This window comes from Equus przewalskii, chromosome 20, assembly GCF_037783145.1.
Source record: "Equus przewalskii isolate Varuska chromosome 20, EquPr2, whole genome shotgun sequence".
NCBI lineage: Eukaryota > Metazoa > Chordata > Mammalia > Perissodactyla > Equidae > Equus > Equus przewalskii.
The window spans coordinates 45291247-45312236 of record NC_091850.1 but is presented as its reverse complement, the minus strand read 5'-3'; the positions used below and the strand labels follow the sequence as shown (position 1 = coordinate 45312236).

Genomic DNA, 20990 nt, shown 5'->3' with positions numbered 1-20990 from the left:
ATCAAAAGAATGATGTGGGGAAGAAGCCAGGCCCCTTGCTCCCTGAGAGAGGAGGCTAGGGGCCTGGAGTGGGGACGACCGGTGGGCTGTGGTGAACACAGGAAGGGGAGGGGGGTGCTCTCAGGCAATTCTCTCAAGAAGTTTGGATGCCAATGAGAGGAGAAATGTAGGGTGCCTGCCAGATAAAGACAGGATTTTTATGTTTTCTATAAGGCCAGGAGCCTTGAACATACTTATACACAGACAGGAAGGAGCAAGTCTGGAGAGGTGGATACCAGAGAGAGAAGGAGAAACTGAGGCAGTCCCTGAGTAGAAAGGAGGGATAAAGCAGTGCAGGCTGATATGCACCAAGATGCTACTCAAACACGGAGGGTGTGTGTTCACCACAGGCCACGGCCACACATGCACAGGGAGCACAGGGCTGCTGGGCTCCTAGACATTCTGCTCATGTGTAAATGTGTCCCCTCAGAGGGGCCTTCCCTGACTGTCCCGTCCAAAATGGCATCCCCCACCCTCCCGCCTTTTACTTTACTTTTCTCCAAAGCACCAGTGACTACTTGCATAATGGCCACCCAAAGCTATATTCACTCCCTAAACTCCAGAACAAGTAAATATTTATTACTGTATATGATAACAGGTGTGATTAATTCAGGATGCTGAGAGAAGATTAACTGGGGTTGTCTGGGTGGGTCCTAAATACCATCACGAGGGTCCTTATAAGAGAGATGCAAGGGGAGATTTGACACAGACTGCACAGAGCAGGAGGAGAGACCGAGACTGGAGTGATGTGGCCCAGGAAAGCCAGCAGACACCAGGAGCTGAAGAGGCAAGGGACAGATTCTCCTCGAAAGCCCCTGGAGGGAGCATGCCCTGCTGGCACCTTGATTTCAGCCCAGAGAACTGAATTTCATCTTCTGGCCTCCAGAGCTGTGAGAAAATAAACTTCTGTTGCTTTAAGCCACAGGTTTGTGGTCATTTGTTACAGCAGCCACAGGAAACTAATACGATACCCAACACCATGGCGTAGGTTTACTGCCGGCCTTCTCTATGAGATTATAAATTCCATGAGAAAAGAGGCCCTGTGTTTGTTTCACTGTGGTAGGCCCAGAACCTGGTACCTAGTGTGGCTCCAGCATTTGCTGACTGACTTCATGAATAAATATGGACGTGCTCTCTCTGGGGTGCTGTGCTATAAACTGAGAATCCCCAGGCATCATCAACCCCCTGAAAGCGTCTGTTCCATTGCCCAGGCTTTAGATAATTCTGGCAATGCACATAAGCGTGGCTTGAAGTCTTTCCTCACTGGCATTTCTAAGCTTTGGTTGGTATGTACAGCGATTGGATGTCTAGGTCAGAGGAAATATCAACTCCTCTTTCTGTGCTCCCTGCAGCCTGTGAGGAACTGACATCTCTGGATTAGCAAGACAACTGAAGGCTGGAGTGCACACTGGCTGCACTGGGATTGGAGGCTATAAAAAGGAGGGCACACGGGACATCTGAAGAGCTTTCCCAAGCCTCCGGGAGAAAAACGGTATATGCATGAGGTCCACCTATAGAAGGTATGTATAAATCTATCAAAAGACTGAGATTTTAAAACACTAAAAGAAAAAAAAGTCCCAGGGAATCCTATGCGTTTGGGGATTGCCCGATAACGAGAGCTGGCATTCTTTGCTTGCAGCATGCCAGGCACCATGCTAAGCCATTATCCCTTTGACAAGTCTTATAAGGTGGGTGTTCTTAGCATGCCTGTGTGGCAGCTGGAGAAGTGGAGGCTTACAGTTCTCAGTGACCTTCCCAAAGCCACCCTGGTGGTGAGTGGTGGAGCCAGGACTCGAACCCAGGCCCTGTGGCTTCAGGGCCTGCATCCATTAGCCTCCTGCTGTGTGGCCCTGCATTCAAGCTTGAGCTGAATCTCTTCCCTTGACCCCTTCCCCCACCTCTTAAATCAGAAACCACGAAGAGGGCAGTGAAGTGCCACGAGAGCCCCATGGCCATTCAGGGCCTCCGAACCTGTCTCCAATTCAGAGGGGGAAGCCCCAGCCTGCGTACCATGGCTCTCTGGAAGCTTCTTTGGTTTTGTTTTGGTAAGCGCCAATTCAATCTCCAGCCACATGGGTTAAGAGCCATCTCTCAGGGAGGATGGATGACAGGCCCTTGAAACCGGTTGGGCACTGGCTTCATGGCAAGGAGGTGTTCCAGGCGCCATGATTGCCACACGTGCTTTTTCTCAGCATCACATTGTGGTTCCTCCAGGCTCGCCCTGGGCTCAAAGGTACGAAAGGACCCCCAGAAGAATCTCGTGGCACAATGCAAACGTGTTTTTTTCACTGTGCCTGAACCAGTGGGCTGTCGGACCCAGAGCTGGAATGCAGTAATAAACTTTTTAAGATACAGCACGTTTTGAGCAAAGGCCATGGCTAACAGCAACTTTACTTTCCAGGTCACCTTCTGAGCCTACCTGCAGGTGCAGGAGACACCTCAGTGCTGGGAGAGGTAAACCAGGAACCACCTCCGTGGGACCAGTGGTTTCTGATTGTTTTCCTTTGTTCCTGGGTCCCCAGTGGTCTCCGGCTTCATTAAACATACAAAATGACCATTGAGCATATCAATCTGTGTTTTATGTCCTCACTGTGCTCATTTCCACACTGCTTCATCTATCTGGTGTTTCTTGAGATAATTTGCAAAAAATGAGATGTTTTGCATGGGCTTTGCTGGACTCCCGATGTTGTATCAGTGTAAGTCAAGAGGACGTCAGGAGTTTCAGGCCACCAGGAAGGTGCTCGTGTTCAGGGCCCAGAGCACCTGGGAGTGCATGAGCAGCTGCTGACACTGGAAACCCGAGAAGCCTCGGATACCACAGCCTTTGGTCCACACGTCTCACCGTGATTACCGTTGGAAGGGCGCGGACTGTGCACCTGATCAAGCTGGCGTCTGGGTGCTACACACTGCAACGTGCCCACTGGGAAAAATGCTCCCCAGACTGGTTCTGCCTTTAAGCTGAGACTAATAAAAATGATTTTTAAAAAAGCCACAGAGAATCATAGAATATAATTCCGGGAAGTCTAGGATTTAATCCCCACTGAGTTACTTTGCCATTGTGTGGAACAGCAGTCGTGACCGCCATCTCCCTCCGATAAATCCGCTTTTGCACCAGAAGAGCCTGGGGTGGAGCCTGGGAACCACATCTTCGATATGAGACTGTGGCCTGGCAGCACTTTGCACGTGCAGGATCCACAATCACCCTTAACTTCCCTAAGTGGGACTCAGGACTCTCCAGCAGGCCCTGGGGAAGGATACAGTGTCTTCCCCGTGGGTCTCTACCTGGTTCAGGTGGCAGCCCCGCACGTATTCTTTGTGGAATGCAGGTGTGTACTGACACGTTCAACTGAAGCTATGTAATTTTTATCATTTTGTGCCAAATCTGATACCATTTATAAGGCTCAAGTGGGAAACAGTAGAAGGGACCAAGGTTATGAGACAATTTGAGGGGACAGATACAAATGGATAAAATATTAGCAACTTAATTTGTTCCCTGAAAATTGGGGACGTGTTTTGGCTTTTCAGTGTTAGTAGTGACAGTGGGTTCTGCAAGGGCCTGGTTGAGACACACTGGGTTATTCAACTAATGGGAAGCAAAATACAACCAAAAAGCAAAGTAACCTGAACCGAACAGTGGATGCTATGATGCCAATAACTTCCCCTCCACACACACAAAACCCATCAGCAAAGATATAATTAAGCGCATAAATTCAGGCATAATGCGGACCTGCAAAAATGTTTCTAAGCAAATCCTACACTCAGATTCTCACGTGGAGAATCTGGAAATAATATAATAGAGATGTCTTACGGAATCACTAAATGGAGAATTTAAAAAGGAAGTCAGTCAGCTGAATAGTTAGGTCTGGTTAGTCAATCCATACGGCCTTAAATGATGACAAGAAGATCCCTTTCTTTCAGAAACATCGATGTTTGAGGTTGCTTGGGCTGCTGTAACAAAGTCCCACAAATTGTGTGGCTTACAACAACAGACAGTTACTGTCTCACAGGTCTGGAGTCCAGAGCAGACCGTTGGCAGGGCCGCGCTCCCTGCGAAGGCTCCAGGGAAGGGTCTGGCTCCCAGTCCTCACGGGGCATTCTCCCAGGGTGCTTCTGTGTCCACACTTCCCCCTCTTACAAGAACACCAGTCATATTGCATCAGGGGTCCACCTTACTCACCCGCCGAGACCTCATCCCAACCCTGTTTCCACATAAGGCCCCATTCTGAGGTACTGGGGGTTAGGACTTAATTCAACCCATAACAATCAGAAAAGAAGACTCAGGATTGGGTGCAGATTCACACGTTCCCTTTTTACCACCCATTGATGTCAAAAGCAAGGCTCACAAAGATACAGAGTAAAGACCTATTTTAACTTTTTTTAAAAGGACCTCAGCATAATCTGAATCTGGGAACACAAAGCCAGCTCTGGAGAAGGCTGGTGAGAAGCATGCTCCACACCTGCTTCCTGAACAGGCCAGTTCACCAAAACCAACCTCTGGAAAAGCCTATTTGGCCAACCAACAATTTGTCGAATTTACTGATTTCTTAAAAACTTGTCTCTTTTTAACTCTTCTAAAGTTTATAGCAATTTGTACTCGAAGGACTGGCAGGGCCCTGGAGGGCTGTGAGGGCTCCAGGAGTCTCCGGGGCCTTCCCATTCTCCCATCTGTCTGCACCCACTGAGGTCATCCTGCATCCTTCTCTGACTCTCAGCCTCCTCTTTCTTGTTCTGACCCAGAGTCTCTCCCCTCCTTCTTCTGACCTGCATTCTACTCCATCTTTCTGATATCCAGTCTCTCCGCTTTCCCTGATCCTTGCTCTTGCCCTCCTGACTTTCTCCGAGTTCAGCATCCAGGGGGTGCTGGGCATGATCGTGTAGGTCATTCATTGCACAAAGTCCCTGCCAGCTCTGCCTGCCAAGATCCATCTGGACGGATGCCCATTTCCATTTGTAAAAAGGGGCTGGGAGGCCTCAGCATCAGCCAAGCCTGTGCTTTGCATGGATTCTTCTCCACCTCTCTTGTAGCAGAGAGGCCCCACTCTTGGCACCAGCTCCCCAAAGCTAGAATAGCAGGGAGCTTAAGAAAACACCAAATGTTCTTAAAATGCCATAGTGAAGTCAAAATGGAAATTGGTCAACTAAAATCATTCAAAGCTGTTAAAACTTCCCTGTTTAATATGATTTTCTATGAACATTTTTAGAAAGAGTTAAAAAAATTACACGTTTGGGGTAAGTTGAAAGGTTGGTGGATTTGGTAAGCTGATCCATTGGTTTCACCAAACTGGCATGGCGTCCAGGAATAGAGAGGTCCCTTATCTTTTTGGGACACTTCTTCCTCACCAATAGGACTGTTGAAAGACACATCCCCCCCTGGCTGTTGGTTTCTATTTTATCCCCAAATCTAGAGTGCAGGAGGGAGGGAATCATGATAAAGCCCAAAGGGTGTGCAAAAGGCTGAGTTTCTATATGTTTAAGCATTACCAGTTCCTTTCCCCAAGGGGAAGGAATGCTGTTCCTGCTCCCTTATCACAAGCTTATTGCTACCACCCTGCCGCCTGTGATCACCACGATCACCTACTTAGAGAAACGCAGCCTTGGACGACACGCGAGTTATCACTGCACTTTACAGTCAGTCACGTACATCATGGAGATGATGCTCTACTGGAAGGTTCAGGGCAGAACTGGCTGTTTGCTTCTGCCCCCAGCACAGGCCACAGCCTTGCTCTCTGTGCTCCTGCCTCCTGCGCAGCTCTGATTGCTGGTTGCCTCCGTTTTCTCCTCTGCGTGGCCAGTGCTGCAAGCTTCCATGATGCAGCAAGCCATCAGAAGCTGTTCTTCCAAATCAACGTCAACTGTATCTATTTTCCAACTGTGTGATGCTTCACGCCACACAGCAGCTTGTCAGGCTGCACTCACCTTGCTAACCCTAGTTTGCATTATATCTGCTCCTTTGTTGCTAGTGAGGGGATTAATTTTTATCTGACAATTCTCCCATTATGAAGCTCATTTTTGGATCAACTAAAGCTCCCCCTTTGCTCCCCCTCCCTCCCATCAGATGGTCTGAAGAAGTCAGTCAGCACTGCGCCGAGCATGCCTAACTAAAGGCATCCCTGAAGGGGAGCAAGACGCTAGCAGGAAAATACTCCTACTTCTCCACCCTACACTCCTCCTAAATCCACCTGCTCTTCCAATTGGGCAGAAGATGTCTGCTGCTTTTCTTGAAGCCCAGTGTCTCAAAGAGACTCCTGGATAAAAGTCTGAGGAAAGAACCAACTTTTGGAGTAGGATAGATACTCTAAATTTAAATTGAAAATCTATACTAGAAAATAAATAAATAAATAAATAAATATGTGCATTGTAGCCTATTAGTCTCTTATGAACTGTCAAAAGTGACGCAGCCGGATCCAAGGCAGATGCTGAACCCAAAATGTCAGGGCCTGAAGAGCGAGCCCATTCTGATGGGAAGAGGAATTTTCGTTCTGGACAGTACCCGTTTTCCTTTGAAAAGCAGTTAGCATCGGTGGGTCATTGAGCGTCCACAGGATCTGTGGGTGAGCTCTTCTGAAAGACCCAGGGAGAAAAGCTAGTTTGCCCCAAGGAGCTGGACACGGGAAAGTGCTCGAATCCTAGGTGATCCAGAGAAAGCTGTGGAACCACCAAAAGCTCGCACTTTCTATGTTATATCATCTACTGGAATAAACACCAAGTGAGCTGCTCTCGCATGTTTCAATGACCTCTGCTATGTTAATTTCATGACGCTAAGAAGTTTTAAAATTAAAAAAAAAAGAAAATAGTCAAGAGAGCAAAGGACCTCTGAAAAGCTTTGAAAATAGGGTAAACTGTATAAATAAGGAGATTGTCGCTCATGGTGGGGTGGGGGGTTGCCATTGGTGGTGCCATTTCTGATCCGTATCTCATCGTTAAGAATTAACTAATTCACATGTTTATTAACTGTTTATTATGCACCTTCTGTGTCAGGCAGGATGCTAGGGCCTGGGGATAAAAGATGACTAAGTACATCCCCTGCCTTGGGGAAGTTCAGAGCCTACAAGGGGCAACAGATGTAAAGAAGGACTATGAGAAATGACAATGAAAAGGTATGTACATATTATAGTGACAGCTGAACATCTAACGTAGGGAAAAAACCCAACGGTTGCATTTTTTTCTACGCATCTTTTAATGACAATTTCTCTAGCCAAGATCTCGGACCAACCGGCTGAACCGTGATCAGAAGAATGTAGGTGAGACAGCTCATACACTGCACACTCAAATACTACTGTTTTTTGTGTTGAAGAAACCCCCCTTTCAAGCACAGCAGCAAGTGCTCCAGTCTGGAGGCCTCAGGGCCAGACGGCCTACTGGCTGAAACAGTGCAGTTCAGAGGAAAGGGCCCTGGAGAACAAGCCTGGAAGGCTGGCTTCTAGCTGGTTCCAATACTGGGTACTTGGGCAAGTCACCTCTCCTCTCTGAGTCATTTCCTTTCTAAAAAACTATGGGTTTTGACTAGTTCAACCTCAAGTTCCTTTCCAACAAAGGATTCTGAGTCTCAGTTTCTATGGTGAAAATCTACCCTGAGATACTTCTAGTTACAGATGGTTTTTAGATCTAGGATTGGAATAATTCAACAAAACCTCTACATGGGAAATCAAAGCATTTTGCTAGATCTTAAGTAGTTATCATTTCAAATAAACCCATTGCTCTTGTTTTAGAGGTCCAGAGTATTGCCCGTGAGCTGAAGGAGAAAAGGAATATCCTGAAAGTCAATCTGGTAAAGTTCTCCGTGGGACTCAACTGGAGCTGTGGGAAGATGTTTAAGTGGAGCAAAGGAGATGGAGGAAGTCTGACCCCAGAATGCAGAGCCAGCAACAACCCAAAGCTTCTAGCTTTCCATGCGCGTGAAGTCCAAGTCACAGAATCTGGCATCCAAATCAACTCAACTTGCAACTTCCAGTCATTTAACACAGTCTCCAAAAGCTGAGGTCTGTTCCTGGAATAGAAACCTTCTCTGTTTTTCCTAAAATACTCTTAAGACAGTTTCAAGGTTGTTCAGGGTTTTGTTAATATTTATGGAACTATGGAAAAACTTACACACCATAGAGAGAAATAATGCAAACAGGGGAGCAGAGTTGCCTGGGGTAACTTGTCCTGACGCGATCAGCAATTCCTCCCTGGTGAGGTGGGGCCCAGCTGCGTGAAGGACGGACTGGCGAGAGGGTGGGGTAACGGGCAGCTGAGGACACAAGGTCATGACTCGGGTGTCAGAGGTGTTATGTGATGGGCTATTTGTCTTGTGTTGCCCTTATTACAATCTATGCAGGTGTTGGATCATTGGATTAAATATTAAGCTGTGGGCTTGAAAAAATATCCATTAAAAGTTTAAAACATATGTAGGGCTTGATTTTAAAGGGCTTATACTAGGACACATCAAGCTAAATGGTTCTTGTGATCCTAGTAGGAAGGACAACAGTTCCCGTGTTCCTGTCATCAGCATGACCCAACACATTTTACTGCTCAGGTCCTCGTGATTGGCCATTAGGATGGGAACTGCAGACACCCAGGCACTCCTGCACCATGCTTACACTGTACCATATAAACAGAGAATTTCTACAGGATCTGGTAGGAAATGTGTGGTCACAACAACAAACAAGGAAAACTGAACTGAGTTCAAAAGACCCATATTTCTTTTTTTCTTCTTCTGATCTCCATCTTTAGAATCCAAAGGGCGCAGTCTACAACATAAGGGTGTTTATAAATGTTATAAACAAACTTAAATTATATACCATGTGCTTTGGGTTATAGAGCATGTATTTTCTCCATGGCTTTTGAATATGATCTTGCCCATGTGAATTACTCATGGGAGTGGATAAAGGAAGGATGGTGCTGTTTATTGAAGGCTGTGCACAGAGCCACCGACGGCACTGTCAATGGTGCCGTGTTATCCACATGTTCACAGGTGTATCCTCGAAGATGGCCCAAGGCTTGGGATGTAGTAGGTGTTCGATAACTATGTGTTAAATGATGAAGAAATAAGTGGCTACATCAGCATAAACGTAATTAGGAAAGGAACTTTTATCGGAAACGGAAATATCTCCAATTAAATTTGGAAAAGGGACAGGGATGGTTGCAGAGTTAACTCTGGATGTTTAAAAACAGGCTGGAAATTATTCAGTAAGATGAGTATTATTAAATTTAAAGACAAAGTCTGTTTTTCTTCAGTATTTAAGAAGTCCCAAGAAACACTGACCCTTTATTCTTAGATTCAGTGACCTCCTCGAATAACAGTGGTTCATATTTTGGGAAGAAAATGTTTTGAAGAGGTTGTTAATTAATCTAGCATAGCATCACATTATGCAATACCAGACCACTCCCTTCAAAATGACTGTTTCCCTATTTCTGAAAACAAAAAGAGAGAGAGAGAGCGGTGTGTGTTGGTCTCTCTTACCGTCAGCGATAAGGCCATGCAGACAAACGTGAACTTCTTGATGTGGGCTGCTGTGACTGTGTTGCTTGTGCTGACCAGCTTATTGCTGGGATTATTCTAGAGGGAAAGAAAAGGACGATGGTGACTGGGCTCCAGCTTATCCTCGGCTGACCACACATGCATCTCGTTTCTGTTTTACATGATTGCGTCGTAAGTATAGATGTCAAGGGACAGCTTGGAAGACGGCTGGCACTTTGAGTGTCTCTCAGACAGCTGTCAGGTTTCTGGACGTGAACATTAACCAGTGGAAGCTCCACACTGAATGCCTGGCAGTATCTCCTGAATCAGTCCCCTCCCCTTGGTGCTTGGCGCCCACCCAGCCTAGTCCAGGGCCTCAGCTGGTGCACTCCCTTCCTGGCCACCATGGGCATGTCCCTGAGTGCCGAGGCCCTGCTCAGTGACCTACGGGGCCCTCTCCTCCCCGCAAATGGACTATAAGTTTGACTGGGCATCCAAGGCCTGCTGCCCTGACCCAGACCCGGTGCTGGACTTTTATCCCAGAGGGAACCCTTTGCTCTCTCCCAACACACTTGGAGCTTTCACATTTCTGGGCTTTTGTGTCTTCTTCTCTCGTTGGGTCTTCTGATTGTCACAAACACCCTTCTCTTCACGGCCCATCGTTTTCACAGCCCATCTGTGCCTTAAAGTCTCTCAGATCTCGTACCTCCAAACTGCTCCAGGGTCCCTGTTCCTGTACGCTGATCACCCTGGAGCTCTCTACAGGCATGTAGGGCATCCTGGTCTGTATTCAGGGGGCCTGTGTCAAAGCCCCTGTGAGGTGGGCTCACTCTCTGAGATCAGGGACTGAGTGTCTCACCCATCTCTTCAGCTCCTGCAACTTGGCACAATCCTTCCTGAGTATAGAAGGTGCTCAAACAGCCTTTGTTACATTGAATTTTAAGCGCATAATGCAGATGGCTCCGATGTCCTCTTATATATCCCTGAATCTGAGGCTCTGCTGAAGCTATCCTGGCGTCACTGCCATGAATGCCCATTACCCAATAAAAATGGGCGACAACCAGCAGAGAAAATAACCCCCGCCTTGTTATGGAGCCAATTAGTCCCAGCGCTGACTAACAAAAACAACACCTGAGCACCCGGCTCCTGCATCCAGCCGAATGAGATGCCCCCAAGCAGAGCTACTTCCGGTTCCACTCGGAAAAGAGCTCTCGATGGTTCCTTTACATCAGAGGACAAAGCAATCTCTCTAATCCACGCCCCCTGCAGATGCCACCAGCACAAACCTCTGGATGGACGGGTTTCCATTTTCTTAATTCCAATCCCTAAAGCATATCTGCTTTTCTGAATAAGCAGCTGCTGCTATAGCAAAGTGCAGATCACAGGGAGTAGGACATCTCCCCCGGGGATCTGTGAGAGCGGTGCCCTGGCGGGCTGAGTGACGAGGCGGCCAGGCTGCAAAGAGTCAGGCAATCTCCAAACGCACCCGTCACCTGTGGTGACGACAACGTGCCATAGCTCCCTCAGGTGCACTTTTGTTTTTAAAATAGCAAATATTTCTGCAAGTATAGTTGGAATAAATGAGCATGTGTCATTAGAGCAGCATCTGTGCTTTGTTTTGTGTGCCCAATCTGCTTAGAAACGTACTCTTTCGCAGATGAGAACTGAACATTAGAGAGATGTGGTACCACTGGAGAACTCTCCCAGCTCAATAGTTAGCTGGAACCATCAGAGTTATGCGAGAAATCTTAAATCTCTTAGGCTGGAACCCACAAAGAGGCTAAGGATTTCAATTGTCGATGCAGCAAATTCTGGAAGTCCACACGGAGGTGTCTAAGATTTGGGTGAATAGACGGCATTCATATAAATGGCTTGGAGTAGCTCAGTGGGATGCTTGGAAACAATGGGTGAGGTTTCAAAAGGATTCTGAGTAACTCCAGTTTGTGGCTAGAGGTATGCTCGTTAAAGGAATTTTTTCGTATTGGCTAACCTCTGTGATCATGAATAAGGCAATGTTTTCCTTGGATGCTCCTAGGGAAACTGTATAGTGTAGTATTGTTAAGTTTTATTATTTCAAGGTAGCCAAAAACAATTTCAGAGGAGACTTTCACAGCCAGGAGGTTCTGACCTTGGTACCTGCTATTCTCACCAGGTTTTCTTATATCATCTTATTCTCCAAGAGCTAGACATTTAGCAAGACTTATATCCATCTTGGTTTTCTAGGATTTACTTCGACACACATGTTCCTTGAAATGAAAACAATGATTTCTGTCAGTAGATTGGATTAAACCCACTCAAACATGGACCATCAGTTCTCTCCTGTAAGTGACTCATGCCTTCTGAAGTCCATTCTCAAAGGCCTGTGAAGCAGGAATCAAATGCACTTTTTAGGAGATGCTCTGCATCTTGATGTTGCAAGTGAATGTTTGAAGTAGGTGGTAGTTCCAACTAATAGCCTACTGGGGAAGTTCCACGCCCAGTAAAGAGTTCTGGGCAACGCCACCACCCTATCTCACATTAGGCTGCATGGTGGGAATCCTTGAAGTATTTTGAGGTGAGTTGCTGAGAATGGGTGTGAGAAGAGAGGCAAGTAATGGTGATACAAAGAGTAGCATGGGGGATGGGTAGTGTGGAGGGATGCTGTGGATGGGTACCTGTGAGCAGAGGGTCTGTGTGTGTGTTCGCATGAGCATGCACACTAACGTGGAAATTCTGCCTGTGGGCCACAGGTGCAGAGAAGGATGTGGACCCATAGTGGACCATATCTTTTCAGACTTGATCCTCCATCCCCGCCTCAGAGATGCTCAGGAGGTGCCCTCAGGTCAGGGTGCCAGGTGGAGAGAAAATCTCTGCTGGGCCCCCACTCCACAGAGTTTAGAGGGGGGCATTTCAGAAGCTGGTAGCACATGAAGGAATGAGGTGAGCTTGCAGCCTGTGGCCTGGCCTTGCTTTGTGTGGCTTCCCTGGGTTTCCTACACCCACGGGGGTCGGGGTGGGGGTGAGGGGAAAGAGGAAGGAGGGAGGCCAGCCTTAGCCAGCCAGAACCCAAACTGCCTGTGCTGACAAACTTGATCTGCTGGGGACCCCGGCAAAGAGGCTTCCTCTGCTCCCCTTCCAGGGCTCTTGTTGGCATAAGCTAAATGGTATCAGCCATGGATCTGAGCTAGCTCGATAGCAATTTGAGGCCAAACTTGTCTTCTATCAAGAGTGCAAGTAGCAGGCTGGGTGATTCTTTTCTATTTTTCATTTGAACACACTATGCACTCTGTTTTTTGGGGTCTGTCTTGCTACTCATTTATTTTAGGATAAAAGTCTGCAGGTTCAAATAATTAAGCGTTAATGAAATAGACATTTACTGAATGATCAGCAGTGGACAGTCCCGACCCAGCTACAGGCTACAGGTCCGAAGGGTTATGTGCCTCCCTTGGCTGTGTCAGCAGCTGCGGGAGGACAGAGCTGCTGTCAGCAGAGCCTTTCAGCTGGAATAAGTCTGCTGCACCCAAACCAACCTGGACCCAAGCCTGCGGCGTGGACAACTTCAGTGTGCACGTGCCACAGCTCACAGGAAGATGGCCGTAAGCTTTTTAGCTCACGCACACAACTTCCTGTCTGTACTTTCACATCTGCTATGAGGGCAGTAAAGCCTTAGTTTAATTTTAAAAAACCAAACCACAGAAACAAAATCCAATGTATTAAAAATTTTTGAGAGTATATCTTCCCTTTTGCAAACAAATAGTTTCTCAACAGGAATAACCTAAAAGTGAGTATCAGTTTGGAGAAGCATTATAGAATCAGCATCAAGGTAAGCTTCAACTGCCTCTGTGATTTTCTGAGGGAAATATTCCAAAATTACTTTCAACATCCCGAATGCTACATTAGCCTTACAGAAGGAGGCGAGACGGAGCAACACCACAGTGCTCCTCGTTGGAGAGCCCTGTCCATCAAACGCTAATTTTAAATAGCGTGTTTCAGACACCACGACGCACAGGTTCTCACCTTGTCAAAAGCAGGGTAGACAGCGCGGATTTCCGTCAACCAGCCATATGGCATGTGACCCACAGGGTACGTGGCTGTCAAAATCGCCACTGCCTGCAAGAGGAAGGGCCAGCAGAGTTAGCATCAGCACCGCGGAAAGCATCTCCAGTAGCTGCCGTTTGCCACGTGGCAGAGCAAACTGTCTCAGGTGTGAGCCCCACTCACAGATCACTCCACACTGGGTGACAACCATCGGCCAGCCACAGGGTGGCCCAGGAGTGGGAGGAGGGCGCTCCATGGCGTCCCTGGGCGTGGGATGCGCGGGCCGGGGCAGTGCACCTGAGACCAGGAGGATACGGCTTGTTTTACAGGAACCCAACGAGAAATAGACTCAGACCACTGGCTCGAGAAGCCAAGATTTTCACCTAGGTCCACCAGACTCCAGAATCTTGGTTCTTTCCCTTGAGCCAAACACAAACCTCTTGTCTGGCCCAATTCTTGAGGTTCAAATTGCAAGTGGAGCCCTCTCTGCTCTCTGGATAGTCTTCCCTCAGGATCCACCTCTACGCCTGCAGGCTGTCCTTCAGGGCGGCCGGCGGTATGAGTTTGTCGATGGCTTTACGGTACTTGCCTCCTGACTCAACTCACCTCCAAGCTGTGCCATCAGGATAGCCCAATTTTGATTTTTAATTTAAGAAGCTAAATAAATATTTCTTACAGGAAGCCAAAAATGAGAATGAGATCCTTTTCTTATGTGAAGGAAAGGAAGGAAAAGGAAAACAAAGCATGTAACCCTACATTTTGGCAGAGTTCAACTCCCTAACTAGCTAGTAAAGGAGAAGTACATCTATTTTAATTGACATAATAGTGATGCCAGGAACATGAGGTAAGGACCCAGCTGGGTGAAGACACTGCTGTGAGGAGTGGTGTGGAACAAAAAAGAGTGCTGGAGTTAGGTGGACCCGGATTCAAACCTCCCCTCCCTCCCATGAGCCCTCTCAGGCCTCTTTCTGTTCCTTCAGCAGAACCATGAGACTAATAGTACCCACCTCACAGTGTTGTTGGGAGCCGATGAAGTGTGCATAAATGCCAACCCATTAGATGATGGATAAATGTCAGTTCTGTGCCCCACAAGATGATGTGTCTCTCTGCCACTGAGATCGATTTAGAAATATTCCTAAGACATAATTTGCTTTGTTTTTTTAAGGGGAAGATGGGATTCTAGCAGACAGGTGATGGGGGTCACATACCTTTGACAGGGCAACATAAACTCAAGTATGTAAGTAAAAAAGCTGCGGTGTTACAGAAGCCACCCGAGATGATATTCAGGAGTCAAAAAATAAAATCCGGGAACAAACTGAGGCAGGAGGAAGCATTCTGCTCATGATTTATGTGCTTCTCTTTCTAAGCCAACGTGAGCTGCTTCCCAGGACACGGAAACTGGCAGGAGACCCCAGGCTGGAGATATGCTGACAGTGCAGTCAAGGGCAATGTGTAAACAGGAGTCCCTAATGAGCAGCCACCAGCCTTCCTGAAAGATCAGCAGTTCCAGAGTCAGAATTAATTCTCCAGAGGGCAGCGGAGGAGGAAACAAATGAAGTAATTCCATTTGTTCATATCTTACTTGAAAGATGGAAAAAATGATTCAACTCTTTCTTTGGAGTAGCTGCCAGTTTCCAGATAAATTTCTGGAGTTGAGTGAGTAAATGATGGAGATCCTCATTTGGAGGAGGGCAGATTGCCCAAGAGCACAGAAAGCCATGACGGGTTGGGTGGTATGTGCAGGAGGGAGAAGAAGGAAGAGGTGAGAGTAGTGGGTCAAAATAGAGGCATCAGGGGCTGGTCTGGTGGCCTAGAGGTCAAATTTGTGAGCTACGCCTCAGCAGCCCGGGGTTCGCAGGTTCAGATTCCAGGCACGGACCTAGCACCACTCGTCAAGCCATGCTGTGGTGACATCCCACATAAAATAGAGGTAGACTGGCACAGATGTTAGCTCAGGTCCAATCTTTCTCACAAAAAAACAAAAACAAAAACAAAACAAAATGGAGGCATTGGCCCTTCCTCTTCTGGGTATTTTCACTTTTGCTGGTGCCCTATGGCATATTCCACTGTCCTCTGCAACTACAATGAAGAGGCATCATGCTGACTCCATGGAATAATGGAAAGGCCATTGGGTGGATGAAAGAAAATCTGGGTTCTAATACTAGCTCAGCTTCTTGCTGGTTTTATGTCCTTAACCTGTGCCCTTGCCTCAGTTTCTTCATCTGGTCAATGAGAAGGATGAGTGAGATGTTCTCTTCCATACTCACAAAGATACAAAATTACATGATTATAAGTCACTGAATGAGAGCCTCATGGCTTCCTACTGTGAATGCATCACATAATTTAATATCACAGAATTACTTGAGCTCTGAAGATGAATTGGAAACAAATTTGTAATCCACCTCCCTTGCCCCCATTCTTTACAATGTACTGTGGGTGTCCACATCCCCAGAAACTGTCCTACCTCTGTAGCTGCAGAACTGCCACCAAGGTCCCGGGAAACAAATAGGTTGACAATAGGCCTACTGATCCTCTGTGTAGCCAAGATGAGAGCCAAAGGCCACCAGAAGCTCAGCATCTTTCTTACTGTTGCATCTCCCTGCATCAAGAAATGGAGATAGAAGTTCACTAAACTTGAGAAGCAGAAGAGAAAAACCAATTCAGAGCCAAAGCCTTTCCTTTTGATGTCAGTCATGAGTCAATTCGCTATACTTAAAAATAATACAGGGAAAAGTCTTTGTAGACAAGCCAAGTTGAATTAAAATAAAATGTACAGTCTTGTTAGAAATTAACTCGAACAGTTAGAAAGCTACTGTGAAATCAAAACATACATTTAAGCTTGATGGATCCAAACAATTGTTTTCCAAAAAGGGCAACTCTAACCAAGGCACAACCCAGCTCCATGGTCTGAGAAACAGGTTGGAAATTAGTTTTTGTTTAAATCATCGAACTGACTGGCTTGAAGCCAGGTCAGTAAGAGGTAACTCTTAGAAGTAAAGAATTATTATAATTTGTGTTGGAATCAGTCAGCTCACAAATGTGCCTAATTACTTGGGCATTGTACAAATGTACTACATAGGTTCTTATCCTCAAAGCTCCAAAAGAAGTCATGTACATGTTCAGAAGCAGAAGCAAAATAAAAGCATGATAAAAGGTGATTTGTGAAGAATTCTACAAGAAAGATGTGTGCTATCTTTAAAGCCTGGCTTTCATTATTTAACTGTGGTTTTGATTCTTCATGAGGGTAAGAGTTCCATCATGGAACCATCTCGGGCACCTTAATTTATTTCCCTTTGCTGGTGGCTGAATGTTACGAGAGAGATTTTTATCATCAAGACCAACATGATGTGGTTGTCCTAGTGATGGAAATAACTAGATCGGATTTTATTGGTGGCCTGACCTTGAATTGAAGTAAGTGGTCAATACAATTATTGCTCTGACTAAAGTAGCATGTGGTCAATGGTGGGATCAGGGGGGTGAAGTGTGGTGATTTATTCAGATATAATCATGCATATCTGCCTTACAGCTAGATGGAAACAAACCCAAGTGATACCTAATACCCAAGGGTAGAAAAGATTAGCATACATAATTGATATAAATCAGATACTGCTTATACTTATGGTGAAAAGGATGCTCTGGTCACTTGCGTAAGGTTATACCTTGTTTGCATCTTATTCTACTTTTGATGCACTGGCCAAGCTCTGCCTCCATCAAGGAGGCTTCTTAGACCACGTCACTATCTTCCTTCCAGCTCCAAGGGCTCTTGTGTTCTCACTGCAGTCTACGTGTGTCTTGGATTCATGTCTAACTGTTGCTTCTGTCTTGGTCTTGTCTGCCAAAAGCTGCTGGAGGGTGGAGACCACATCTTAAAATTTTCTGCATCACCCTGTGGTACCTAAAAGCTCTACTCACTCCACAGAAGGTACCCGAATGAGCAATTGTGATCGGCCAGCACAGAAAATATGAACAAAGCTTAGATCCCTGCTGTGAAGTTAAAAATAATCAAATGTGAATTCAAAGAAATCATCGGTCCTAAAATCTTTGTTGACTTATAGAAAACTTATTTTTGACAATAGAGAGCAAGAAGAACCATAAATGTTGTATCTACTCGTCAGCCTGACGTGACTCACTGTGCCTCAGTCTCCTCCTATGGAGATAAGGAGGCTAGACAGAGACCTCTAAGACCTCTTCCATCTCCAGTATTCATTAATTCTCCAACTGCCCTTCTCTGTGGACACCACTTAGCACCTGGTTTTTGGGTATGACTCCTAGAGTGTGTGCTGATGATATTGATTTCTCATTTCACATAGGGGTGGGGTAAAACTTTATTCCACTTGAATGTACAGACAGGCTGTTGCTGAGTTCTGAGGACCTACCCCCAGCTCTGGTCCGCTCCTGTCGGGGATGATGTCGTGGATGTTCTTGTAGTAGCCCAGGCACAGTGTGGTGCAGCGCACGAGGGCGCCCATGTACAAGGAAAGGATTGGGATAAGCAGAGGCTCTCGGCATTCCAGATGACTGTGAAGCAAAATGGCTACAAAAACGACCTGAGAGATGGAAAAACAAGAACAAGTTAGAGAGCAGACAACAGAACCAATCAACAGGAGAGCAGCCTGACCTCTTGCACCTGGACGAGACAAGACCTCTGAGCGAAAACCTGCACGTTGATGAGAAAGAGAACAGAAACTTGGGCTATAGCTCCATGCGGCTCTTGTAGAATGCAGGCTCATTTGACATTCACTGGAAGAGCACATGATCATTTTGTTATATCCACCAGTAAGATTATTTTAACACGACTGCACATCTGGCTAAGGTTATCATTAAAAAATATCTAGAAACTTTGGCTCCTCAGACCCTGAAATATGCAGAAAAGTTTTTCCCTCTTGAGGCTGGATACTGATGAGCACATGAAATCCACACCTGAGGACCTAAATTACCTTCCACAAAAGAAATGACAGCAGTGATCAACGATGGGATACAGAAAAATGGACATTAACATTTATAAGATGGAATTCACTAAAAATGCTGCAAAAAGCACCAACGTTAATTATTATAAAACAAGCTAAATTAAAACTTAAGATATTAACTTTTAAAAGTAGACCAGGTCAAAAAAAATACATAGTCAAGAGGGATTGAAATAATGAAGTGTCAATTTCAATTGAACGGTATAGTCTCTAAAGCAAATTTAACAATGTATTTGACCTCCTGTCCTGCAAAAATCAGAGAATCAGCCCAGCATCTGTCCAGAGTCCCCCTGGGATTTACACATTCAGAAGACACTGAGGCGTACTGAGTGCAAAAGCAGGCTGGTGGGGAGGGGGGATATTCTCTGAGCTACATCGACTTTCATAGCCAAATATCCATGGACCGATAGACAGGCGTTTAAAATATACCACTGAGTGATCCTGACCAAAGGAGGCTTATCTTGATCACTGCATTATCAAAACATCAGTGATGACAGAAAGTTGAAAAAGAGGCTGGAGAGTCATTAAATAAGTACATTCCATTGCTGCAGGGAACACAGGAAAGCAGGGTCATCCAGAGAGATTCTTCTGAAGGGAATAAAAGTATTAGATGCCAGAGGAGGTTTGCTCAGAGCATAGACTGACACTTGTGCCTGGCTGTCATTCTCAAACCCAGCAAATGAGACAGACCCTGTCATAGGCATCCTCAGGGGGATACAGAGGACAGAGGCACTGCTTGGGTGCATGGACACAACCAGGCTGCCCGGAGCATGGACAACGTGAGTGGACGCAAGTTGTGTGGCGCTCCCCCTCACACTCCCTGAGGATACAGCGGAGCCCAGTGATGGAAGCAAAGATGCCAGAACTGTCTCCATGCCTGTTGCGTCCAAGGAGAACAAGTGCACTGTATTAAGTCAAGGATCTGGAGACCGGCTGGGGGAAGACGTGTTAAGAACACACTGTGTTTGGAACAGAAGATTGAAGAGTTTTGTGATGGAGCCAAGATGCCCATTTATTTCTCTAACTAATTAGAGGCCTCTAAGGTACCTTAATATGCAAACCCAGATTAGTACGTCTGCAGCAAGCTTAACATTTGACATAAACAAACCTACAGTGTACACTAAGATGATCATGTTAGAGACTGAAAACTCGTATGAAAAATGGATCAGTGAAGACCAACCCCTCCCCTGCCAAGTCCAGGAAGACTCCCAGGCTTCAGAACAGCTATGCAGGATGAAGAGGACTAAGGAGGAGAATCAGGACTCGAAGGAAAAGAGAGACATGGACAAAAGAGGAGCAGGTGTGGAGCTGACAAGAAGATGGCCTGATTTGCAGAGTAGGCTACGGTGGGCTGGAGGGAGGGCAGGATGTTCAGCCAATAGTGCTCCCCAGGCCAAAGTGAAGATTTTCTCAGGCTCTTCTGTATTTTTCTTTTTTCTTTCTTTTTTTTTTTTTTGAGGAAGATTAACCCTGAGATAACATCTGCTGCCAATCCTCCTCTTTTTGCCGAGGAAGACTGGCCCTGAGCTAACATACATGCCCATCTCCCTCAACTTTTATGTGGGACACCTAGCAGAGCATGGCTTTTGCCAAGCGGTGCCATGTCCACACCTGGGATCAGAATGGGCGAACCCCCGGCCACCGAAGCAGAACATGCGAACTTAACTGCTGCACCACCAGGCCGGCCTCCTCCTCTGTATTTTTAAAAGCTTGATGCCATGTGGTCCAACACTTACTACAGAACTTACATCTTCATCGTGGATTGTATCATTTATCAATTTAAAATAACACTCGGGCCTTTTGCATTTCAATCCAGAATTATGACTTTGAATCTGATATAGCCATCAAAAATGTCAGATTATTTTCTGAGAGGAACCTACTATCTCAGTGGTGAGGATTTTCCCAGTGAAAGCCCCATACCAGGTGCTGGGGATTTAATGATAAATAAGATAGTCCCAGACTCTCTTCTCCGGGAGCTGGCAGTCTAGTGGAGGAGGCAGAAGCGTTAATCAAATAGTGATGCCGGCGAGCGTCCATTGACAGACTGTGACAAGGCTTGTGAAGGAAAGAGGGCGGTGGCACTGGGAGAGCCAGGCTGCATGGCCGGAGGGTGCCCCATGTGGAGTGCTGTCTGAGCTGGGACCCACAGCCTCGGCAGGAGCCAGCAGGGATGGCAGGAGTCGGTGGTACGTGAGGAGAACTGCGGCAGAGCATTTCCTTCTGGGCAGAGGGATCCAGGCCAAGACCCCTAGAGGGATGGGGCTCGGCCACCTTGAGGCCCTGAAAGGAGGGCCTGTGGCTGGAAAGCAGAGGGCAAGGGGACCAGAGGGGAGTGCAGGGCTGGAGAGGAAGCCGGGCCCATGGGTCTTCAGCACCTTGCAGGCCACCACCTTGCAGGATTGTGGCTTTTATCTCCAGAACAGTAGGAAGAACTTTTAAAGCGGGTTTTTAGGTAGAATGGTGAAATTCTCAGAATTTCACTGAGAATAGATCACCATGGCTGCCGTGGGGAGGGAGAGAGGAGAGACAGA

The 20990-nt window shown here is 46.5% G+C and overlaps 1 protein-coding gene across 2 annotated transcripts in view; it reads right to left on the bottom strand.

The window, feature by feature from the left end:
• The window catches only part of ANKH (ANKH inorganic pyrophosphate transport regulator), a 139677-nt gene that overhangs the window by 20829 nt on the left and 97858 nt on the right, over window positions 1–20990 (bottom strand). For both annotated transcript variants that reach the window (XM_008517464.2, XM_070587173.1), the window contains exons 5-8: window positions 17872–18042; window positions 15960–16094; window positions 13475–13567; window positions 9482–9577 (exon numbers count right to left, since the gene is read on the bottom strand). In XM_008517464.2, the coding sequence (XP_008515686.1) occupies window positions 9482–9577; window positions 13475–13567; window positions 15960–16094; window positions 17872–18042 (495 nt within the window). The remainder of the gene's footprint in view (window positions 1–9481; window positions 9578–13474; window positions 13568–15959; window positions 16095–17871; window positions 18043–20990) is intronic.